Raw genomic sequence first — 26819 nt, 5'->3', positions numbered from 1 at the left:
ACAGAAGGCAGAGAAGAGTACAGAGAGTGGCGCCAGCTTGGCAGAACTAGCAGCTCTCCAAGACAAATTCAATCAAGGCTTAGGTAACAGGCTCCTCCTGCGTCCCCATCAGCCCACTTAAATCTGATATACAGGCACTTGAATGGGTTTGAAGTCAGGACATTAGGAAGACATCTGAGAGGGAGGGACTTCTGACGTCTGATGTTCCTTAATGGAAGAACATCTAAGCAGCAAACATGAAAATATAGCTAAAAGTACCCTCCAACTCATTCCCGCCTCATCACACGATAAGAATACAGAACCTAAAGTACAACCTAGAGTACGTAATACTATAGTGTGAAGAGGGTACTTTGGAGTACCTTGAAGTTGAGGTAAGTTCAAAGCCTCCAGGGAGAGAGTCTCCAGCTAGTGCTGTGTTTCTATCGCCTGAACAACAGCTGGTGGCTGTTCCGTTGTATTAATGTACAGCTGTGTTTAATAGAGGACAACCTGCACAGAGGCACAAATGCACACACATGCACAGGCAAATATTCATGCATTAATGCGTGGATGTGTGCTGTCCCAGAGTAACGAGGAGAAACAGAACAAGAACATAGACGGATCACATGCACACTCAAGACACCCTGATTAAATCCTTCTCAATTCAGACAACACTGATTGAATATTTAGACATCTGGGGATTTTTATGGACATTTTGTCACCTGCAGCTGTACTGGGAGCACATGCTCTTTCAACGAAACAGGCTTAATTTAGACAAATGGTTTAAAATCTGGGGACAGGTAAGAGTGTGATTTTTAGCCCCGCCATCAGTGTGGCTCAAGGGAAGGCAATGTCAGTCTGTCAGTTGGTCCGCCAGTCCACCACTGTGGTACATTATGAAATATTTCAACCGCTGTTGGATAAATTGCCATGAAATTTTGTTCAAATATGTATAGTTCCAAGAGGATGACCCTATTAATTTTGGTGATCCCCTGACTTTTTCCTCTTGCACCATCATGAGGTTCACATTTGTGTCTCAGCAACTTTTGTATGGATTGATTTTAAGTTTGATACAGATATTCATGGTCCCCAGAGGATGAATCCTTTGGTGACTGACTTTTCATCTAGCAGCACCAGGAGGTCAAAGTTTTCACATTTCGAGCTAAAATTCTCAACATATACTTTGGAACAATATTTGGTAAAGACATTGATGGTTGCAAGACAAAATATCCTAGAGACTTTGGTGATCCCCGGACTTTTTCTCTAGCGCCACCATAAGGTTCCCATTTGTGGTTTTGAGTGAAGTGTCCTGACCAATAATGGATTTCTATGAAATTTGATATAGATAATGCATGTTTCCCTCAGGATGAAGTGTGATCATTTTGGTGAAGCTTTCACTTTTCATCTACTGGCATAATCAGGTCAACTTTTTAAGTTCCTTGACATTATGTGTTTAGTGCTTATTAGCAAATGTTTGCTCTCTAACATGCTAAACTACTACGGTGATCATGGTAAAATTACCTGCTAAACATCAGCATGTTACTGTGAGCATATTGCCATGCTGACATTCATGTTTAGCTTAAAGCACCCCTGTGCTAAAGTAGCTGCGGAGCCACTAGTATGGCTGTGGACTCTTGTTGCTTTAAGGAAGGCAATGTTAGCTTGTCCAATTGTCCACCCACCACCTTGAGCAAAATGTCTTGACAACCGCTGGTTCAATAGCCATGAACTTTGGTATGGAAATTAGTTGTTCCCAGAGGATGATTTCTTCTTGAGTTTATGAACCCCTGACCTTTTGTCTAGTGTCTTTCAATAAAACATTGGTCCACAAAGAGGTATTTGAAAAATTAATGGGCTAATTTACATGTAATTTGCAGTGGATATTTTGTGATGTCTTGACCGTTCTTCTAACGCCAAAATCTTCATTTATACACAAGAGATAAAATCATTTAATTGGCACACTGACAACAAATCATTGTTGATGAACCATTTCCATTTTGGACACTTAATGAGCTTTCTATAACCACCATTCTCAGAAAATATTCAACTTAGATGATTTCTCATCATCCAACAGTATTTGCCACTCTCAGGTCAACTTTTCAGCCACAGTAATGAACCCTTTGCCTTGCCCAATGGCACATTAACAAGAGCAAACTCTGTGTGTCTTCATTATCTTTGAGTGAACAGAAGAGAGAATGAATCTGAAGGTTGATTTCATCTTATCGTGCTGGGAAAACACACTAAGTATGTCATTATGGTCTCCAATAACCACTATTTAATTTCTGCCCTTAAAACATCCCTTTCATGTTGTTTTAAAGCCCAATGACAATATGACTTCTGTTATGGCTGCACCCATTCCACCTCCAGGCATAGGCAAGACGTCAAACCTATTATATCACCCTGATTATGTCACCCGAATGACTGAGCTGAAAGTCTTAAAAGCTGCAAAATCACAAAATTGATACTTGCAGACGCCAAGATAATGGACCCAAATGCTCTCTCTGTATCACTTTTACTGGGGACATTAAAATGAACCAGACAGGACAGAAATATATAAAAGGAAATCAGTGCTGGCTATTCCAAAGCTGCTAATGTACTGTATATCAACCATAGAGATTAACCATTTCAAACTGTGGATTGTTTGTCATGGACACAGTTATGTGACTATAATCATTGCCCTCCAGGTGCAGCAAGATCCCAGTCACACTGTGACCTTGGCTTCTTGACACCGATCATCTGCCTTTATGAAAAGTTCAGAACATACAAACTATTAGCCAATCCATGGCGCAATCATAGACTGTAAAAAATATGGACATGTTCACCGTGACATCACCCACTGGTTTGTGGATTGCCACTTTGAAGCCTCAAGGTTAGCGATTTGTCGCCATCTTGGATTTGAACGTCGCCGTCTTTGATTTTGGGAACCAGAAGTGACCATATTTGGACGAGAGGGTGGAGCTGACTCTTGCACTAGCTGCTAGCTTGATTAGCACAGTGCATTTGCAGTCTGTGGTTAACTGTGATAATGCTAATGCTAATTTTCACTAGTGAAAAACAGGCCTAAAACCATTAAAACTAAATGTACTTACCAGAAAAACCTAACAGCCAACTCCTTAGAGGGTCTTTTATGACAACCAAATGCTGAGCAAGACTTTTATAGGTGACCAAAATGTTACAATTAACTTTCATGAACTAAAAACACACTGTGAAATAGCAACAGCTATGCCAATACTCTGAATCTGGGCTTACTCCATAGTCACATTGCATTATCAATGTTGTCGCCATGGTAGTGCGGCTTGTCAATCACCACGTAGCCACGCCCTAAAGCATACCTTGCTTTATCATCTATTTTACTTTAAATGGAACCATAACTTACAAAATGAACATCATGCTGTATTGAAGAAGACTTGAAACTAGCGATTGAGACCATAAACTCATTAGGAAACTGTCTATTGAGGCAATAAATCAAGTGAGAAGTAGGGTCATTTTCTTATAGACTTCCATACAATCTGACTTATTTTTGTAACTAGTGGAGTCGTCCCTGCAAGCCATTAGAAAAAAGATGCAGCTTTAAGGCACTTCTGCATTAGCTTCACTTTTCAGACCAAGAGCTACCTGCTTGGGCACAATGGATGGAAAGAAAGGCATGAAGGACAATCTTCTTAACATTTTGTAAAACATGAAACTCTTCAACCTGAAGGGACAGAGACTTACCCGACGTCAAAAAATCATCACAATTTGTCCAGTGCTCCCTGCTTAACTAACACTATATCAAGGGATAGGATGCACAGTTTGGTCAGCCAAATAGTTGTGACTGTGAAGATTGCCAGGTCTGCTTATCAGTCCCGTTGAAAGCCACTGTGGCAAGGTCATCAGCCACATTATGGTACAGAAAAAAAAACACTTGCCACAGGAAGTGAGATGATGACTGGTGATGGAAGGTTCCACTAAAAATGACTATACAGACTAAAATATTATAGAGAAAAATAGTTCCACAAATAACTTCAGATAACTGGCTGTCAATTCTCCTTTCAAATTAAAATCCTAACAGGACAAGGAGGGATTATGAGCTTTTGGCTGCTGCGAGGCTTTTAATTTGAAACATCTGATGATATTACATTTTTATCAAGAAAACAGAGGAAGTGTTGAGTTTGGGTAGGAAACAACATCATCAGCAAATGAAAAGTATTAACTATTGTAAAACTGGAATTTTGTTGCTACAAAATTATTATGTAAAATCTAGAATATATAAAACATGATATAATAAGAAAGACAAAAATATAATTATAAAGCAGAGACATAAAGGTGTGTCTCTAAGAGAAGCCTCTTCAAATGAAGGCCTGTGTCTTTCTGAGGCTGACATAAGTAATTGAGGCCATTTTAGGTTATTTGAGATTTTATTTACGGTAAATTAATGTATTTTTTCATGTATTCATTTACAGACAGGAGGCCAATAATCAACCAGGGACAAGTTTTATTTTTCTGTCTCCTTTGTTTGTGCCCTTGTTACTTAACAGTATGTTGAACAATGACGCAATTACACAAAACATGTTCTTTCAGTACATGTTCTTTCAGTTTTCTTTTAAAAACTGTTGAAAGCTTGATGCATGGGAAATATGAAGCAACGGGTGACACCGTAAGTGTCCTTTGACCTGAATTCCCAGCAAATCAACCAGCACAACAAGGTTCTGAAATGGCGATGATTTTTTTTTTTTGTTTACAAGAAATAGATTTCTAAGTGATACCTAATCTGAGGAAAACAGCAGCAGTCTCCACATGGTTTCCAAAGCAGCCCACCGGTGTGACTCACACACACACACAAACTTTAGCCTACGCTGTGTGGGTACGTCTGAGGTCAGATCACCCTTGCAATCAGTGTAATTGAGTCTATTGAATAAAAACATTAAAACAATGAGCTGAATCTTTAGGTCTTCACTGAAGTCATTAATATCTATCTGAATGTCTTTACCTTACTGAACCAAATACATATGTACAATGAAGAATTTGATTAATGACTAAGATAAACTGATTTAGTTATCTTTAGTATCACAGTCATCTGAGGTTAAGCTGCATCAACTGATTTTTCACCACTAAGCAGAAAGACTCCAAAACAAACACAGCAATAAGTATTGACATATTTATAGAGATAAACAGTTCATTGCCTCCATGCACATCCAGAAGACACAGAAACATTTGAGTCTTCTTTCTTACTGACAGTTTTAAATCTTGGTTTTCCATCCCTTCTTTCATCCTTCGACTTCTGAGAAAAAATGTTGATTCTCAGTAGGATCAGAAGTGCTAGCAACGCCCTTACCTTAAAAAACTATTTTGGCAAGACACAAAGAATAATGGAGACCATCAGAGGAAACAAATGATTTGTTCATTTAAAGCAAAATTCATGTCTATTACAACTTGGGTTTTATTTTCATATTTCTGGCTTTTCATTTCTATGGTCATGACACTGAGAGCATGCTGAGCGAAAGAAAGCAAGAGATTGTCTGTTTTTAAAGATTCCAAAAAATGCTTAGAACAGCTCTCAGTTCTTCTGGTTTGTTTTTCTGTTCAGCTTGAAGAGGTTTACACTGGCTGCTCTGGCAAATAAACTGGAAGGCTGTCAGTGCTTGAACCACAGTTTTCACCATTACGTAAAACTATGGTTTATTACAACTTGTACTGTGAGTCATTGCTAAGATCTTGAAATGCAGCAATATTGCAAAAAATGGTTTCTGTCTCTACACTTTCATAAAGGTGAAAAATGCCAACAAATAATCTCTGAAATAAAAAAAGATATCAACACTTTGTTATGTTGCACTGAGAATCTGGGAAACAGAATTCCATATTAATCAAGATTTTTGCAGGCATTTAAATATGTGTACCAAAAAAGTTTTTACACAGGAACACTCCATTTTATTTGGAAAAGCAGCTCATCCAGAACAAAAATCAAACCAAAAAGAATCTTTAAAACTAACAGCCCATCTCCTCCTTTCCCAGCAAGTTCTCATTATCGTGATTTCTGCTGTCTCCTGACCTCTGCTGTCTAATAGACAGCTTCAGCTGCATGAGACGACCAGCTGGTTTGGCCTTAGATGTGGACAGCATGAGCTGATGAGTACTTTGTTCCCATAGATGTAGGTCACTGGGCAGCGCAGACCTGATGACTGAGAAACTGCATATGCAGGGAGAAGATCGGATGATGTTTAATATGCTGTGCTCTATCGTATTCATCACCACATACGGGCAGACTGATAATGCATGCACCGGGTGGCATCTATTTGTTCAACTGAGGCTGACCTCGGCTTCTGAGGCTGGGAGGAGAGATTTTGTTTGTGCAGTAACTGATGAAAAAGTAAGGAAAAAAAGGAAACAGGATCATATGATTGCAAATGCTCTTGGGGGAAAAGCAAGCAATTACAAGCCAAATTAGTTGAAACCAAGCTGAAAGGAAAAAACATACACACTATTTAAAAATGATATTAGTTGGACAAGATTGGGGTGGTGATAGTGCTGCAAACTGAAATATATCCTAATAAACACAAATTTGTCTTACTTTACATCTGAGAAATGTATATAATTATAGTCAGTTGTGAACAGACCTGTCACTGGAGGAAACGAATTGGATGTGCATTTTTCTTTTTAGGGCTTAAAAGCTGCCATTCATTCAAATTGATATTTACATTTAGGATTTAATATACACATTTCCAAGTCTATATTTATATTCCGGGGCTCTACTGGAATATCTTGGTATGATTTACAGTTAACAGAAACTCCTCATGTATCTTATACTGGCTCTTTATGCAGCCCCTCAGTTCAACCTCTGTCTGAAACAGGCTGTTTTAGCTCCTGTGTCTTTAAAGTCCCCCTTCCGATGAGCCCACTCTGTCCTGATTGGTTAGCTTCTTCCTGCAGCTGATGTAATTAATTAAGGCTATTTGAGAAATTATAGTAAATTAATGTATCTTTTCATGTATTCATTTACAGTTGAGAGGCAAATAATCAACTGGGGACACGTTTTATTTTTCTGTCTCCTTTGTTCATGCCTTTGTTACTTAACGGTATGTTGAACAATGATGCAATAACATAAAGCATGTTCTTTCAGTATGAACTTTTCTTTTAAAAACTGTTGAAAGCTTGATGCATGGGGAATATGAAGCAAAAAGTGACACCATAAGTGGCCTTAACTTGAATTTCCTGCAAATCAACCAGCACAGCAAGGTGCTGAAATGACAATGATCATTTACAAGAAATGGATTTCTAAGTGATACCCAGTCTGAAGAAAACAACAGCAGTCTCCACATGGTTTCCAAAGCAGCCCACTGCTGTGACTCACACGCGCACACACACACACACACACACACACACACACACACACACACACACACACACACACTCTCAAACTTTAGCCTACACCGTGTGGGTACGTCTGAGGTGAGATCACCCTTGCAATCAGTGTAATTGAGTCCATTATTGACTCTTTATGCAGCCCCTCCGTCCAGCCTCTGTCTGAACAGGCTGTTTTAGCTCCTGTCTCTTTAAGGTCTCCCTCCCAATGAGCCCACTCTGTTCTGATTGGTTAGCTTCTGGAAGGCCACTTGAGAGGCTACATCAACAAACCATGAAACAAACCATAGTAGTAAGATTTCACTTCTTTTTCTCATTCTTTACTTGAAATGGAAACTTCTCAAATACATCCGTACATGTTTGAGCCTAAATCTGATGGGAAATACGAGTGTGGATCTGGGCTTTTGACTTGCAGGGAGCATTTCTACGTGTACGTTAACCTCAAGTTTTGGAACCATGTTTGGCATAGATATCCAATATCATAACAGTATGTAAATAACAGAAAATCACAAAAAGCACAATATGACCCCTTTAATGACTTTGTGTGACACGATTCATAAATTCACAAGTTGATGACTTTATCATTAAAGTTTTGTGAGGGGCTGCTGAGGTTGCTCCACTAATTTACACTGACCCAACCATTGTTGATAAAACTACTAGACTAATATTTCATACCATGAAGCAAAGAAGCACAGTGCATTAAAACACAATAAGCCAACACCCCCAAAATACCTGCAGCTTAATGAAATTCCTGCCATTTTGCAGCAATGAATATACTTGCAGATGTGACTGCAATGTATACTGCTGAGTTTTACTTATAAGTACCTGTACTATATGTGTCAATGCAGGACTGACAGTAAAATTTGTCTCCTATTTGGTCACTGAGACTTAATCAATATAGGAAGATGACATTGATAAAAGTTTATTGCCTATAGTAAGTCTTGTTACAATGAGTGTGAACCCCAAACAAAAAGCCTTGAAGAGTTCAGGAAATGCCAAAAGCTTGACAGTATAAAAAAGGATGTCACATCAAAGGTCTAAAATTACAGCTGGTTCTTGAGAAGGACAGAAATACATGCCCGCAAATACACACACACACACACACACTCACACACACCCACACACACCCACACACAGCAGCAGCAGCAGCAGCATACAAATTCCCAACAGTTAAATGCACAGTCCTCCACTGACGTAGTCTTGCTAATAATCATCCTAAATATAACTGCCATTAAGTTTGTGTTCTAAGACAAAGACTTTATGCTCCCATGAACACAACACTTGTGCGTCAATCCATTAAAATAATCTGAATGAATGTTGATTGTTGAATCTCATTCTGCCAGAAGTTGTCATGACAGCATGTTAACTGGGGAATTTCATTACCAATTAAAGCTGCAAGCAGTGTTGAACGGGTCCTCGCGCCTCTGCGCGCGTCGGGCCGCAGCGCAATCGAAGGGCCTCTGTCACGGGCATGTAGATGTCTTCAGACTCGGGCTGTGTTCAGACAGTGCAAGAAGGAGATAAACATCACTTCCTTTATCCACTGTTTTTCCTGCTGCTGGGACTGCTTCGCTGACATTTCATAGGGGGCGCTATTCATCAAGTTTGCATCACTGATGGAATATTGTCATGTGGACATGTTCAGGCCAGGACTCTTATCAAACATGTAAAGTTTGGTGCAGACTGGAGCATGTACAATAAAGTTATAACAACTTCCTCTGTCATGGCGAAGCATCAAATCTCAACGGTGTGAGAATTTTCTGCAGGGTGAGACATGTCTGTCTTGCTCACACCTGTGGCATTAAAATTATGTAAGTTTTGGACCCATTCACTTGAATTTCAATTAGTAAATTGAAAACCTTTTGATGATTTTGTGTGTAAAACAAATTCATTTCCTAATTTTCATCAAGTCTATTTTTAGAAAAGCAAAGACTTTTAACCCACATGACCTGGTCAAAGTTTGATTGACATGTGTACTGTCAGGTGTATAGAGACAATAAATAACTGCAGCTGGACACAGAAAAATACTCATTTATTTGAATGGAGAGTGTGAGTGAACCACGAGGTGCTCGGGCCCTAATAAAGGAAAAACTGCAGTACAGAGCTACAAATTTTAGTTTTGATTTTATTTTTCTACAGCACTTTATCACTAAACTGTCACTCTCACTCCATTTTTTCCCATTCCCTCATAGTTCATCCTCACTACTGAATTATACATATAAGACCTATAATTACTGTAAAATAAATGATAATAACACCAAACTTCATACAAAGTTTGTATATAATGTACTGTATGTATACAGACCTTTCTGCTGTATCCTACAAAAATGAGCTGCATTCAACCCCCCCCCCCACCCGAAGCCGATACCATTAACGCCCTCGGAGGAGATAGCGTTTGTTCGGAGGTCAAAATTGAGGCAAAGTCTTATATTGACAGGCTAATTGCGGACTTCCTGTTGGATTTAGGTCAGGGGTGTCAGCATATGTTTTGTAGGTCTTGATGGAATGAATGATTGAGTTTTGGTTTGATCTCTCTACGACATTCCTACGGGCCATGGTGGCCATTTTAGTTACATAGGTGGCGCTAGAGAGCACATTTTGGCACTTTGGGGGTTAATTTTTACATTTTATCAAACTTTTGACCACACCTGATGTGCGTGTGTGAGTTTTTGAGCATGTTTAAGGGGTCAAATTTAGGTGATGTAATAATAAAGAAAGAAACAAACAAACAAACAAACAAACAAACACATGAAATACAAGAGGACCTTTGCCCTTTGGGCTCGGGCCCTAAAAATCAGCTTGTATATATGTATCTTCATTCTGTAAATTTGGTTAGAATACTGAGTCCACCCTCAAGAATTTAAGTCTCGAGATGATGCACACCCTTAACAGTAAATGATTCTATGATTTTCTGCACTTTTACACCAGAATTCTATGAGTTGGTGCCAGTTTTTTTCTGTTTTGGGATAAAGTGCTTCAATTCTAGGCAAAGAAAAAGATGTGTGGCATTGGCATCAGCATCACTTGCCAGCAAATAACAGCTTCCCCAACAAGCGTTCGGCTATATTTCAAGTATTTCTGTAAATGTTGTGGAGAGATAACAGAAAAATGCTTTGCACTTTTATAACTACTTTCATGTATTCAACTATTCATTGAGTTTTTCCCATCCTCCTCTTTGTTGACTCTTGATGTCTTGTATTTCTGCTGCTTTGCCTCAGTATCTCTGTTTGTCTTCCTTTTACTTTAATAAGCTGCATGAGGTTCCTCTGCATCAGCTACGCAGTTTGCTTGTATTCCTCCTCCTTTTCCCAGCATTTACACTTTGTAAATAACCTGTGATACACTGGAGGTCACAGTGACATCATGTTACACTTTCCCTTTTGTTCACTTTTTATATTCTCGTTGGCTTAGGAGGGTTTTTTTTATTTCACTTTCCCTTTTCTTTCTAATTTCTCCACCCACTCCTGATGAAATGAAACACCTATCCTGTTCCAGTCCACCAAGTCCCTCCTTCTGGCCATCTAAAAGCTGATGACTCATCTAGACATTATTCATTTTTGTCCTGTCCAAGGCCAAATCAGGACCTCTCAGGCACCAGATAAAACCCCTAAGAGAGGGAGTGCAAAATGGGAGCCTTACATCATGGAGGCTATGTATGCAAACTTATTTGGGAGTGAAAGCCAGCGTCTAATCTGCTGACTCATCACATGGAATTTCATGGGTTGAATTGATTCCTGTAATTTGCAAACTTCTGGCTTTAGTCTCAGCTGTGATTAGGACTTGGAAGCAGAGTGATCGATTAAAGATTAAACAGACGTCCAAGATCTTTTGGATGTGCAGTCTTCGTAATATAAAGACACTCTTGATGCGTTCTAAAACAAGCTAACAGTTGGTTTCAAACTACACTTTTCAACCCACAACAGTCTATTCAGACCGGAGAATTATTTTGAATGTCAGTAGAATATACCTTGTACAGCATTGTTCATGCTTTCATGACACAATGAGTTTCCACATCCTGTTATCTAAAACCCGATGTCATGTCCACGTGATTCCAGCTAAGATGTCAGCCTAAGGCGGAGAGATAAAACAAAAAAGAACACGCTGACCACTTTCCTCCCAGCTCGTCAGTGTCAGCGTGACATCTATCTAAAGCAGCCTCAGACCTAATCTCATCTACGTGGGACTAGATTTGACTTTGAATTAGTATAAGATATCTGCTGAGGCGGGGACTGGGGCAACCTGCTACTATCCTGTGAAAGGAGAAAATGAAATGAACACCTGAATGAGGCATCATCCTCACGTCCTAAACAACAGTGGAAATGTCATCTTTGCAAAGATGAGCAAAACTCCGAACCTCACCTGTTACTGTAACCTCTCCAGCCGAACACAGGAATACATGCCTGTTGCCCTGGCAACTATTCACAAGGGTCTAAGTGATGAAAGACGCATTGAAATGGACTTTTCTTTTTTTAAATGTAAAAATATCTGTGGCACTAACCTTTCTGTTCCATCTGAGTGCTTTTAGTTTACTCCCAATCAGAAAGAAAGGATGCAATCAGAGTGCAGTTAGTATACAAAAGCAAAATTAATTTTGTTTTGGTGACTAATTCTGTCTCTTTTCCATGACTTTAAATAATTATGACTTAAAAATGTTACATCTCAGCCTTGTTAATGATGTTTTGGGTTTTTTTTAGAAAAGAAACATTTACATATACAAGGTTTCCAGCTGAAAACAAAGGCTGCAATATAGACTGATTGACTGACAAAGCTTAAAGGTAATATTCACTGTTGCTCACCAAAACACAATGTGTATATGCTTGAGTCCAAAATATATGTTGAGTGAATTTTCTTCCTCATATACATTTGCAAAGCCATTTTTTTTTTTGGCAAATGTGAAACCTGCATTGTTTAATTTCAGTTTAGTTGCTTGCTGAATTTTGCTGGCACATTGCTTCTTTCTTGGCGAATTACTGCCAAATGCATGCATGTGTGTTCTCATACGCATGCACATGCAAAAGTTATTATAAAATGGGGGCCCAGTCATAAAAAAAATTGCTCCATAGCACTACTAGTGGTCAAAAACTCCAGAGGGTGCCTTTAAAGTGCAGAAGCAGAACACTGGCTGATAAAATGGTTTACTGTCTCTAATATGGAACACAGTTTATGAGATAAAAGTTTGCTTGTAGCTCGCATTCATAAAATAGTCAAGTTGGAATTATTTATCAACTTATGATATTTTGAACTTTTAATTAAAGTCAGAGTGAGAATAAGCATGTTAATGAAAACTTTATAGCTTGTACAAAACAGTCATTCATTGTGTTTAGCTGTTTTAAATCATTCAATCTGTTATTAGCATCATATCAGAGCATGTATTTTGAATGTATCTTCAAACAAAAAAAATATGTTTACATTCTTTTTTTCAGTTTGCATTAGATAAAGATAATTAAAAAAACACAATAAAACCACAATATTAGCATAATACCTTTACTTTTACGTCTAATGTTTATGGTTGTTATTTCTGCTTGCTTTTCCTCAAAGTCTTGCATTACATTTTTTTTTTTTTTACTTTAAGGTTTATGTTATGATAACCTTGGATAGAACAAAATTAGTCTACTTTAGAACAATGTCCAATCAGCTGTCTTACTTAACCTACAAGCCCACTCTTTCTCTGAACTGAAAATGCAGTAAGGGTGTAATTTTCCAAAACATTCTACGACTGCAACTGAAGTGGAGCTTCTCAGTGCAGGCTTATGTAACCAGCTGATAGCCCGTGTTGATAGTGACAAGCAATCATTGAGAGACTGAAAACACATCTATTACAAAAGCAAAATGAAAATGTGGTCTTTGATAAATGTATCACACGGCCGTCATGCAGAACAGACTCAGAACTGACTGTAACTCTTTGACTTACAAATCGAAGCTAAACATTTTTTTCATGAGTCTGCCTCCCCACCAAGAAAACCAGAAACAGCAGATTGTCATCAATTGTCAACCAATGTCATCATTTGTGGTTTTTTTATATACTGACGCCAATACCTTTTTTGACATCTCACTTTGAGGAATACAAAACTTGTTTTTCTGTCTCACAAACTAAGCCAAGAAACCTCTGAGACGCATAGGTGTTTAATATTGTCTCAACACATGCAGTAGTACAAGAACTTAAATAGACAGTCTATAATTCTCAAAATTATGATCAAAGTTGAGTAAACAACACTGGAGTTCTTGGTAAGTTCTGAGTCAGAGGCTAAGCTCTCACAGAAACAAACAGAGCACACAGAGTTGGGGCAAACATGACCAGATAGCCAAAGCTGCTATCTTTACTGCTTCCAAATAATTACAGAGAAACACTTGAGCTGTCAAACTCAAACTCAAACATAAGGGAGAAGAATAACTTTCCAGTGCAGCTAAGATAGAAGTCTAGCCTTACATGGTAAATGGAGAAATTTTGATAAATTTGGTTTTGATTTCATCTAAGACAGCAGCAATAAAGACTAACAAAATAGTCGTTTTTACTATGACTTACAGATTAAGACTTTAAGAGGCAAAAGCAGAGTAACAGGCCAATCACAACTGAGAGCGTGGGAGAGAGAGGCAAAGTATGACGAACACGTAGTAAAGAAAAGACCTGTGGGATCATTGGGGAGTGGTAAGAAGATGATGGTGAGAGTATCAAGATAGACTGAAAGAAGAAAACAGCAGGAGTCGGGAGAGAAAAATGGTGCAGGAGTGAAGTGAGACAAACAAAGAAAACGAAGAGCCTGAAAAGAGGAGGTGCACAGAGATGATGACTAAAGACAACTTAATTCACTATGAAACATTTGTATGAGCACATATTATCTTATTTTTCAACCAGGGTAATGTGTACGGGCTGAAGGAGAACAGGTGCTGCACGTGAATGCCAGTTCTGTCTCACCCCAGCCCAAGTGGCTGGGTATGACCCTAACGAGACACGAGAATTACATCGTCTGGGTTGAGTGAAAACTTTGATTGTGGCGAAAGAGGAAAAGTCAGGACCACCAGAGTCATCAGGATTCAAACTCTGGCCACCATGGATATCTTGTTGTTGAGATGTTACTTTAACAACCAAAGTGTCATAATCAGTATAATAACAAAAGTAATACATCATGACATGATATTTTGCAACACAAAAACATGACAACATGCATTGTAGAAGTGAAAAATGGTTCACAGTAACAAAAAAAATCTCCTGGCTCCAAACAGTAACAGTACAGAGTGGGAGCAGAGTACCAAAAAGTGACTTTTTTGAAAGTTGGACTGTTTTGTCTTTCAAATGTAACTTCACATACAACCTGAAGTCGATTTTCATCTCACCTTGACAGCTAGAGCAGTGCTAAGTCTGCAAATCTGTGTCTCTTGGCCACCAACAGCCAAAAGATGGGTTCCCCAACTAACATGTGCTGTAACAACAGTCTGTATGTGACAGCTCAGCCAGACTGACTTCAAAACTCACAATAAACTCCTTTCTACTCCTGGAGTCATGTAACTTTGCCTCATTTAAACTTGTCATTTCACATGTCTCGTATCCAGAAAAATTCCAGATGTGATTTAATGATGTGACACTTTCGTTTACACTAAGCTTGTCCCGTCGTTTTAATGAGACAGGGGGAGCGGCTGGATAATTCGGGGTCATTTCAGTGTCACTTGAGCTGCCGTGATCACAGGGGACAGACCCTGTGAAGAGCTATTTCTACAGACCACTGAAGTAAGGACAAACACGTTGGATGTTCCGATTAAGATTTTTTTGCCCAAATTCTGATTCAATATTATAGTGGGTAATAATAATGTGCTGCCAATACCAAGTCTGAACCAAAACTATAATTACCTAAATGATAAAGCTGCTGCACACTCAAGTTACAGCCTAATAATGAGATAAGATAGAACATATAATTCATCAAGAAACAAATATTTGTGTCACAGATGCCCATAATACATAATAGTAAACATAACAGAAGAAAATATGCAATGTTGATTAAATACGTCTGGCACACTGAAATAACAGCCTATGAAGTTTGGCACACATTTCTCATGAGTTTTTTTGCACTCAGGATTGTAAAGCTGTGTTACAGAGTTTCATTTTGGACTGTCATAAAGTTAGTCATAGAATTTTAATTAATTAGCAACAGCTGACTTAATCTGCCACAGGGGACGTTTCTCATTTTAACCGAAGAAAGCGACAGTTGGTGCCAGCTAAAAACCAGAAGCTGCTGAATGTTTTGTACACTGTTACTCTTTGCTAGTAAGAAACAGAGGAGGGATAAAAGATTCGATAACAGATTATATACTCAGAATTGATGTGCCCCCCAAAAAATTCAGTCACAAACTCTCATTTTCATTTGCATCTTTAGTGAAATGCTTGCACTGTAGAGCCCAGCTGTAATAAAGGAGAGCAGCACTGCATAACTAGCGAGCTGAGGTGGATAAAACACAGGTGAGGACAATGACAATTTGACTGGGTTAATTTTAGCCAATACTGCTCCATTAAAATACATCTGGATCTGTCCTGATACCGATCCTGAGGATCAGCTCAGAACATCTCTAACACATCACATATTTCCATCAATCAGTCTGGCGTATGTATGGCGGTTGACAAATTCATTTTGTCTGATGATATGCGTACATTGTCATATCATTCACCTACTCTGTAGGTGGATGATATGACAAGATTGACAAGATTGACGAAGAATGTCTGTACAACACTCCACAGCAACACTTAAATAACATTGTAAAGAAAGGAAAAGAGATGAACACACGTAAATGGATTACCATTTCAATAAAAGTCTTAATAAAATCTAAATGGGTGAGTTATATAAAAATTCACCCCCTGTACAGTTGTCATGAACGGGGAAGTTAGCTACAGAGACCAAAATCATTTTTTGTACCAGGCTGTAAACATGTTTATTTCTGCTGTAAAGTTGGGTATTTTAACATGGGTGTCTATGGGGATTGACTCGTTTTTGGAGCCAGCCTCAAGTGGCCATTCGAGGAACTGCAGTTTTTGGCACTCCCGCATTGGCTTCATTTTTCAGCCCTGGAGGTGGTCGCTTGATGACACCCTTGCAGTCACCACACAGGTGTAATTAGCATCAGCACATGCAGCAGTCTGCATGCATCCTCACAAGAACAATGACTGTATAGGTCTAAAATTCAGGCCAGCAAAAATGACCTATAGTTACTTTTATGCCATCTAGCTGCCATGCAATTATGACCCGTGGAAATGACGCAGTTCAGATGACATCAATATAAGGTGACTTGATGGGATGATTTGCCTTGTTGGGAGGAGGCGGGTTGGGTGGATGGATAGTTAGTGGAATTTACTGCAAGAGACCACTGTTTGCTTCCTGTCTCTAACCGCGAGTGTCATGTTTCCAACCGCGGGTCGGGAAGTTTTTGAAAAACCGTAACGTTGTGGTGTTCACTGTTGCAGTGACGATGAAGGCTGCATAAATTTAAGGAAGTATAAACCACATTTCAAGCGATTATTTTAAGCCAAACCATGATCTTTCCCTAACCCTAACCAAGTGGTTTTTGTGCCTAAACCCAACCAGACCTTAACCACAGCATTGCCACACCATAAAACAGAATTATTTAACAGTGACTTGTAACCTTTTTGGAAAGCGGTACATTACGATCCTATGGGTCGTACTGGCGTGCACTACTACAGCCGTTAGATGGTGTAAACATAACTATAGGTTGTTTTTTGACAGCTAAATTTTAGACCTATACTGTCAGTTAATTATAAGGATGTGTTGGACAGTCTGCCCATGTGGCAAAGTTCATCTGTACTTTCCAGAGGCTTTCTGTTACTCAACTTAGATGAGTCACTATGCAGGCCACCTACACACACACAAACATACACTTGTAGCACACACTGTGAAGGTGTTGCTGAGGTCAGTTAAGCCTGCAGAGATTCTAACATTCCCAAAAGAGCAAGAGTACCAAACAGAAAATTGGCACAACGGTACTGTTGGCTGATTGTTCCTGGTACCTGACAGCAGGACTGGCCCTATTCAACAATAAGGTCAATGTGTCACAGCCTCAATGTGACACACTGACCTCCTGGATCTCCCTGAGCCCAGAAATCTCCTGTTTCTTCTTCTGATCTATTTTCTGGGACTGTAGCAGTCACCACACTTTATTGATCAAATAAATACCATCAACTATCAGAGAATATCACTTAACTGATCTGCATCCTAAACCCAAACGAATAAAGACTTTTTATTTCAATATGCCTTGTGATACTTTGCCAGAAGGCTTGAATAGATTCACAAAGTTTGGAATTTTCAGAAGCATAACTTTAATCAGCAGGCCTTGTGTGTGTGTATGCGTATGTGTGATGAGTGTGTCGTTCATGGACAGCCCATTTGTGTGAAAAGATAAAAGGTTAATCAGTGATAGTTGGGGGCTGGTACGTCCTGATCTGTGCCCAAACACACACACACACACACACCAAACCACAAATTCAAGGAACAGGCCTTGCTGTGTCTCTGTCCCAGTAGGAACACTGTGTTCAGTGCACGTAAAGTATACCTCCATTATGAAGCAGGTGAGGAATCCCTTGCTTGGTTATATGACAGTATATATACTGCGTGTGTGTTTAAAGCACATAAGGGGGATAGTGAGCAACCAGGAAACTGCTCCTCAAGACACAATGGGTTCCACGACTAGAAATGCAAACCCATAAAGGCAAAAAATAATTATTATTTCTCCAAATACAGGGATTCCAATGATAAAGGGGCACTCTAGCAATTCAGTGTTACACTTCCATAAAGTTGGGGGATTCAATTCATGTGGCAGAGGCTGAGATATCCTGGCTTTTAGTCTCTAGTATGGGTCAAGCTTCCGGGGAGATGACACCACGGGGAGGTTTTTCCATTTGACACCATGAAAAGACACAACTAGATCTATTGAAGAGATGATGGAAAAGCCAAAATACTAATTTCTGATTATGATCTTGGTCAGAATCAAACCAGCAGAGGCAAAGATATGCAGACTGTTAGTCTTTTTGCAATCACTTGTGGTTTATGGACATTAAACATGTGAAAAAAAGAGTCCCCTGATGCCGCTGCGTGTGTTTTCAGACATTTGTTTATATCATGGCAACTCACATGACACAGACACGAGTTTTTGGGATATTTTACACCTGAAATGTCATATTTCACTTGTCAGTCTTTAGCAATTCAAATCAGAGTTTTGATTGGTAGTAAGGCAGTTAGGATTGTTTTCTTGAGAGATCAATAACCAGCATTTCACTCCAACCCTGACCTCTGAGACTTTCTGATAAATGCACTAAAACTGGAAAAAAAGAAGAGAAAAAAGCTGCACACGTGTTGTACCACAATTTAATTACCGGGTCACACTACTGGGTCATTTCATACTGCAAAACGTCTTCAGTTCAGACTCTGTTGGTCACAGCGTCCGCAGCTTTCGGTCATATCAACCATCTCCTGTTGCAAGTACACGACTAACAGGGCAGCGTGCACCTCACACTGCTACCTACAAATCCTAAAGAAAGAAAAGAGCTTTCTCCTCCCTCACAATTCTTGGAAAATACGAGGAAGGGAGGGGGAGTGTAGTTGGAAAACATGACTGTGAAGATTAGGCAGCGCCAGACACTAATCAATAATGTGGAAGCACAACATCTTGCTACAGTCAAATAGCCACAAGAGCTACCTTTGAGAAGTTTAAATGTGTGCAGATACAGACTTTCAAATAAAGCACTGTACTAATGAGACACAGGAAGAATGAATAGCATAAATACTTGTGTTTCTAGAAGGAAAAACTGTCATTCTTATGCTAAAATGCTGCTGAAAGTGGAAGGCTGCAACTAAAAGTTATTTTGATTAAAAAATGGCCTGACAGTTATTTTTCCACTTGATCAAGTAATCATTTTGGTCATAAAATGTCAAAGAAAATTGAAAAGTTGATCACGATATCCCAGAGTGACGTTTTAAAGCTGTACTAAGTGAAAATTTTACATTGACAATGTTTAATATTTCTATGTATAATGTGAAAGGTGTGGCTCACAGTGACAAATCACCCAGCACTGCAGTTACGCTCCACTCTACAGAGTATTTTAGTGTCTTTCAGCTGCCCTCTCTGTGACAATCAGCTTTTCAATGCACCTTTGAGTGAAGCCATTCAGAACAACTATAAACACGTTTGATTTCCTACACAGTCAGACACGGTTCTGACTGACCATAAATCAAGTCTAAATGTTGGACTTACATTCACTGGGTAGTAAATGTTATGTTTAAAGCTTGTTGCGTTGTCCCCAAGTGACCAAGACAACAAATTATGCAGGTTTCAAATCTTTGTTTTGTCCAATCAACAGTCCAAATCACAAAAATATTAAAATTACTGTGAATAATAGATAGAAAAGCAGTCAATCTCTACTGATAAGAATCTGGAACCAGGTAATGTTTGATATTTTTGCTTGATTAGTGAATGAAACAGCTGTTAGATTATCAAAATAGTTTGATAATTTTCTTGTAGAATCACTGATCAGTTAAGCCTTTCATTTTTAGAAGGCACTGCTCCACAGTGTCTGTTGAACTTTCAGTACCTGTATACCAATAAAAGTGTTTGTAGATAAAGTACTGGTTTCCATGCTTGTTGTTGCCACAACCATATGGAAAACAGTCTAAAGCAAGGTAATCCTCTGCTTCAAGTTGAGCATTTCAGACTTTTTGTGCTCGACAACCTTAACACTACCGTGCTAAACCTTCAGCACTATCAGGATCGAGGTACCAGTACAGCACATGCAGCACATGAAACAAGGCAACGTGATCTGCTACAAATGATAGGGAGTTACATCCTGATGTTACATTTCATCAAAATGTCATCAACATGACATGAACGATGTAGACCCTCAGCAACAACCCTTCACGTATGACAGACATGTGATCAAAACTATCCTAAATGAATGGGATACAAGGAATTCTTTATTCTAAGCATCAAGACATCCATCTATCACACATATGCTTCTTTCTTCACCCTTTAAGAGATAGTAGTCCAAAAAAATCAAATGAAACACTGTCCTCAACACTACCGCCTTGAAGTAATACAGCATTGTATTTCTAACAGGCAAGATAACAAGATCTTTTATTACCCATCTCTCTCTTAGTAAGTTCCATCAGTCCTAATGCTGTTTGCCTGAATTACAGCACAATGCACAAAAAGGGTAATTTGGCGTCATGTGCAGGGCCAAGAGCACCTCAGCAACATTTACTTTGATGCAAATAATTGGCTGCCCTTCTATAAGGAGGGAACTATGGTATGATGCATATCTGTCCTGCTGGGTTGCACAGGTGTGATGCTGTGATGGTGGACTGAGTCAACGGTCAAATGAATCACCATTAAAGGTTGGTCAAAAGGCAATTTGGAAATGAAACACATGCACCTGTTGAAGCAAGGAACTAATTTTCAAAAGCAGCGAGGGGTAAGTTACACCAATTTTGACCAGTGATTCCACCAACCAGCAATTTTACTAAATCTGACACAAGAGATCATTACAAAACATGGTTCACATCATGAAACACACATCACCGCAGCAATTGTTTAACCTCTTCACATCACCAAAATGATTAGTCTTCATTTATCCTTTCCTGCATGAATGCTTTAACATTTTGAATGTGTACACTTAATTTATTATGAGCAACTAGATGATTATTAATGGTGCACTTTCACCATGTATGACAGCAAACTGCCATGTAACGAATGTGGGTGAAGAATACAAGAGGATTTTTTTCTAATACGACTACTTTTCCTTAATTGCAGTATTATATATAGCTCCACACATAATAAGACTGAAGTGCTGGCATGATTCACTCACCAAACTCCATCACCGAGGAAGATTTTACTTGGAGTGTTTGGCTTTACACTGCACAGCACTGTATGGAGCATTACTGATGTCTATATGAAAAGGACTACAGTAAAACAATAATTACAGCGTTATTCTGAGGTGCAATATTATGTAGTGTTTGCTCTAATATATATTAGATGGTCAGTGTTAATTCCCCAATGATAATGCTAAACAATTCTCATGAAACATCTGTAATCAAATCGTGAAAATGAATGCAGCCATCTTGTCTGTGAAACACAACACTCTGTGATAAACAGAAGGGCGGTTTTATCAGGCTCAGGGACACTGTTGGGATAGTTTACCTTGATTTGACAAAGATGGATCAAGAGTCAATGACAGCCTATCTGTGGACAGATACACTAGTTCCAAAGCAATAGCTGGAAACACTTAAGTTTCCAGTTTTTTTTTTTCCTTTGCATGAACTGATTTATTGCAATAAATTGCTTAACACGTTATCCGCAAGTCTAAAAGTTACAAGCAACATTGTCTATTGTGTTTTTAAACGCACAAGCCCTATGTACACATGATATTAGTAAAAATGTAATGCATGAAGTCATCAGCCACTGGTCAGAGTCACTAATGCTGTGAAAAAAAGACATGATCCGTCACCGGCTTCCCACTGCTGACTAAACTGTGCTCACCTAGCTAAGACAAAAGCACCACTGTCTGGGATTCATAACATTACTTTTGATGATGAATACAAATGATGATTCACTGTCATTAATTCGTCATTATTGATTCCTTTCATTAGTCACACCTACAAACAATAGCAGCAGTATTGCTATTGTCTCAACAAGCTCACAGAAATCTGGAGATTGAGACACACTAAGCTGTATTCAAACTTTAAACCAATACGATCATGCCAAAATAAAATCAGCAGTGCTCTTACTGAATAAAACCAATCAAAAGGCTGTCACAGGATTTCCAAGTGTCTCATTATTCCTGTTCTTTCAACTTGATCTTCTCTTGGCATACAGTAAGAGAGCATGACAAGACAGGTCTAGCTGTACAAAATTAAGCTGCAAGATAACAAATTTCTACAGTAGCACTTACCACATTCCAGAAGAAAGGGTTGAAAATTATGGCGATCACAGCAACACAGAAGCTGGAGTCATGACAGTCAATGTGTCTTAGGAGCTCTTCCAACAGGGTCAAGTCCATCTGAAAGAAACAAGAGACAACCTTGTGAAAAATAAAGTTGCAATAAGTGTGTTCTACAATACCGTCTTCCATAGCTAGTTATAAAGAAGTTATAAATAACCTCTAACCTTCAGACTGAATCAGTTGGTCTGAAGATTCCCTTTTTAAAATGTAGGACTTGTTTCTTAAACCAAGTTTTGCTATTTATTCAAATGTTATTTCCCATGTAGCTTGCAGATACATTTTGTAAATGTTTCTTATTTTTCAACTTATAAAGACGTGCACTGTGTCTTGGCTTTGGTCTTAAATATGATTCACTTTTTTTTGACCAAGGTGTTCTTGCAGACTAAATTTCTGCATTGACCAGTTACTACATAACACACGTGTTTTTATCCTGCTGTATCAAATCACAGTAACAGGCCATCACACAATATTTTCATTGTGAATGAAGAGAAAAAACTGATGACAGGTGACACAGGGCTTTTTTTTTTTAAAGTGAAGCATGGCACATGGCATAAAAATTAATCTTAATGACTGATATGAGGGGGAGCAACAGAGATTTTCCTTCTCTCTAACACACTGGGCTGCTCTGTGTGGTTGTCCAGCTTATGCCCATTGACGCCATAGATGAAGAGCAACAAAGTATGTCTTTTAGGCCAATGCCCCTCATTTGCTTTGGGTGTTTAATGTGTATTATATCACAATTTTAGGGCCACAAGGGCAATACAGATGTTTCAAATGCAATCAGTCTGAGCCCATTATATCAGACTCTGATCACACTGAACAAATTTCACAGTGTGAATGTGTTATCATCAGAATGAACAAATAAATAAAATAGAGAACTAAGATGAAACATAAGAATAGGAGACTACACTGTTCATTACACCCTACAGTACAACACAAATATGTTGGATGAAACAAACAACATGCAGGTTTGGCTGTTTTTCGAGTGTTTGACTTGAGGGTGGTGCGAGAGGAAAGTCATAGGCTATTAACAAAGGGTTTATCCTTTGGGAGCATGAATGTGCTGATCAAATGTGTGTAAAGCTGATATTTTAGCATGGTGGTGTTGCTGAAGGAAGGTCAGAGGGCCTTCAAAAACATTAGGATTCATCCTCTGGGTATCCATATCAAGTTTGATGGCAATCTTGCTTAGGCCTATCACGACAACTACTTTTGTTGGATGATATGTTGTCCCAGAAATGATTGCGATCAACGTTATTTTTGTAATTTTAAGACTATTTTATGCCACTGCTATAATGATAATATAATAACGTAATAATGCAAGTGCACCCTTTCAAAGAGCAATGAACTTTAACTTCTTAAGAATATGCAGACATTGGAATTGGAATGTGAAAAAAATTATTAAAAATATCCTAAATAAATAAATAAAATATTAATTTCTGACTCCCAACAATGTATTTTCCTACAGTGGCCAGAAAAGAACAATAATAATGTGATGAGAGTAGCCTAAATAGACTGAGGCAAACCTATGGGAGGAACCACAGTATCTTGTTGCCTTTCAGATATATTTTCAGATATAAGTTATGCTGTTTATTCTGGCATCATGTTTGCTCAAATGTTGGTGACATTCTTAATTAAACAAACACTCATGTAACACAATGGGCAATACTGAGGTCAGAAAAAATGATCAAGGTCATGTCCATATGTCATATGATAAATCAATAATGTAATTATTGTGGCAGGCCTACATCAACATCATTATCCATTATGGACACTAAGACTGGTTTTCACAAAGAAAAATGTCTAGGTGTTTCACATCAATTGGTGGCAGTTATGAAACTGAAAAACATGTAAACTATACTAATGCTGCAACTAACGATTATTTTCATTATCAATTAATCAATCAGTTAATCTTTTTGTCTTTATTATGTCTAAAAATAATGAAAAATGCCTGTTGTAATTTATATGAGCCCATAGTGACATCTTCATATGTCAAATCAATAGTTCAAAATCCAAAGATATTTAGTTTACTATCATGTATGACACAGAAAAGCTTCAAATCCTCACATTTGAGAAGCTGCAACCAGCAAATATTTTGTATTTTTGCTTAAATTAATCAGCTTAAGCGCTGACAAATGTTCAACTATGAAGGACAGTCAGCGCTACAGGTAAGTGACTGGTATCACACAACATATTTAACCGCTATATAAGCAGCATGCCTATAGAACATTTTTGCTGGATCTCTGCTACAAGTAACTGGCTTATTCCTTGAAATAGTAAAAAAATGTGTGTTTCAATTTCTGGTCCCCATCTGAGCTGCTTCTGTGGTTCAGTGAAGTTGAGCTTTTCTTATCTGTTTACAGTGATACAGGCTGAAACAGGGAACAGGTTGGGGTTACCTTGTTGGGTTAATGAGTGGTCTGACCTTGAGTATATAGCTTGCAAGTAATTGAGCAGCACAAGGTAACTTAAGGTTATCTGTGTTTACTGCTGCTGCAGGCTGGGAGAGGAAGAAAAACAATATAGATTTCAGAATTTTGTATCCTTCTTTTTGCCTATGCTTGCCATATTTCAATACACTGAAGTGCATGAAGACATTAAGAGACACATGTGCACATGAAAGCACATGTGAAAATGAATTTAGGTAAAACTGGTCACTATCAACATACACACACAGGTTGACATAAAATAAAATATAGTATGCCAAATGTGGAAAAGGGGCCATATGAAGTACAGTATATTAAAGGTACAGTGTGTAGAAATTAGTGGCATCTAGCAGAACAAACTTGGCAGAAATGGAATATAATATTCAGAAATATGTTTTAGTAAGTGTATAATCACCTAAAAATAAGAATCATTGTGTTTTCCGTTACCTGAGAATGAGCCCTTTATATCTAGAGGGAGCAAGTCCTCTTCCACAGAGGCCGCCATGTTGCACCACCATGTTTCTACAGTTGCCCAGAATAGACAAACCAAACACTGGCTCTAGAGAGGATTGCATACTATGCACATACATATCCTATATGTGTGCTATTGTTCAAAATACTTTTGTGTGAATAAATTTGGTCACTGTCCACCATTCTCTGTTATGTTGTTGTTGTTATCACTAATGCATTGCATTGTGGGATATTTAAAAAATGAAGTATGAATTATATTAAATAAAAAGTGCACACTGAAAATGGTTTGAAAAATAGCTAGCACACAAGATGCATTTTTGGCTGGACCACAACAGTGGGGCCAGCCCTATAACCGTGGTTGTCCATGAGTGAGTGTCTGCTGTTGCTCTTTCAAAATGAGTCGGCCCAAGATGATGGAAGCAGAGGACAGCAGAGATGCAGAGTGACCGTGTTTCTTGCAACTGCATTTAAATTTTTTTTTTTTTTGACTCAAATGTAGCTTGACCCTGTCATGTGATATGCTACTTCAGTACACTTTACTAGCAAATATTACCAGACATTACCAAAACTACAGAAAATTGCAGATGAAGAGTTCATATCAAGGAATTCATATTATGGACAATACCACTGACTATCCCTGTAACAAACTGGCCACACATTGACCATAAACAGTCTAACCATATATTAGGTTTTGACCTAGTCTTGTTTCACAACTTTCAGTGTTTACTGACAACTAATCTGTATGCAGGTTACAAAACTAAGATCAAAATAAGAGTTACACAATTATTGTTTGTGTTATAAAAACAAATTTTTGCTCCATAATTTGTTGTTCAAATTAAAGAGCTGTTTATACAATGGTGTTATGTGGGCGTTGCATGGTGTTGTTGTTGTAAACATTACTGTGCTGTGAATCTGCAGAAAATCTTGCTTTTATTTGGAAAAGGCGACTCTGCCGCCTGTTTCCGGCTGTCAGCAGCACAGCCGTTTACGAGGCAGCGGGGCTCAGTCGTTCAAACAGAGACCTTGTAGCCACTGTGAGCACTTGTACTTGATACATGTGAAAGTTAAAAGACGTACAACAACTCTGTATTGAACAGTTCTGGTTTTACCTTCGAGTAATCCACGTTGTTGAGCCCTCCGCAGCAGTCTAGCAGCTCAGGGTGATGATTTTCAGCAGGATTGTTGTCGTTCCGCTCAGCGTCACTGTCGCCCATTCACACTGACTGAGTGAACACTGGCTGACCACCAGCATTCATGTGTGTGGAAGATAACAAATATTGCACAATTTCGAGTGCAAGGGTCTTATTTTTTAGTGAAGGAAAGGTGCTGTTGCCCTGGACAACTACACATGTCAAAATAACCCCTGACCCTGCTCAATGCATTCTGGGAAATGTAGTTCATGTGTATTGGCTGGAGCCAAATTGTATCTCACACAGACACAGTACTTCTCCCATAGAAATGAACTAAAATCTTTACCTTTTGGACCAGCTGCTCTTCCAGTCATGATAACCTACAGGGTTTACTTTCCATTTTCTATTTGTTGTAGGTGAAATGAATCGTCTGCCACTCTACAGTGTCATCTGCTGGCTAAAAATATTAGGGCTTTTTACAGTTGGGGA

At 38.6% G+C, this 26819-nt stretch overlaps 1 protein-coding gene across 1 annotated transcript in view; it reads right to left on the bottom strand.

Annotated features, from left to right (window-relative positions):
• The window catches only part of pemt (phosphatidylethanolamine N-methyltransferase), a 74062-nt gene extending 47476 nt beyond the window's left edge, over window positions 1-26586 (bottom strand). Inside the window, exons 1-2 of the mRNA XM_067576094.1 lie at window positions 26310-26586; window positions 22253-22360 (exon numbers count right to left, since the gene is read on the bottom strand). Coding sequence (XP_067432195.1) covers window positions 22253-22360; window positions 26310-26414 — 213 coding nt within the window. The 5' untranslated portion in view covers window positions 26415-26586. The remainder of the gene's footprint in view (window positions 1-22252; window positions 22361-26309) is intronic.
• Window positions 26587-26819: the final 233 nt, after the last annotated feature.

The sequence above is a fragment of the Thunnus thynnus genome, chromosome 20 (genome assembly GCF_963924715.1).
Source record: "Thunnus thynnus chromosome 20, fThuThy2.1, whole genome shotgun sequence".
NCBI classification, from domain to species: Eukaryota; Metazoa; Chordata; class Actinopteri; order Scombriformes; family Scombridae; genus Thunnus; species Thunnus thynnus.
Note: the sequence above shows the minus strand (reverse complement) of the source record. Positions and strands in the feature narration are given on the sequence as shown.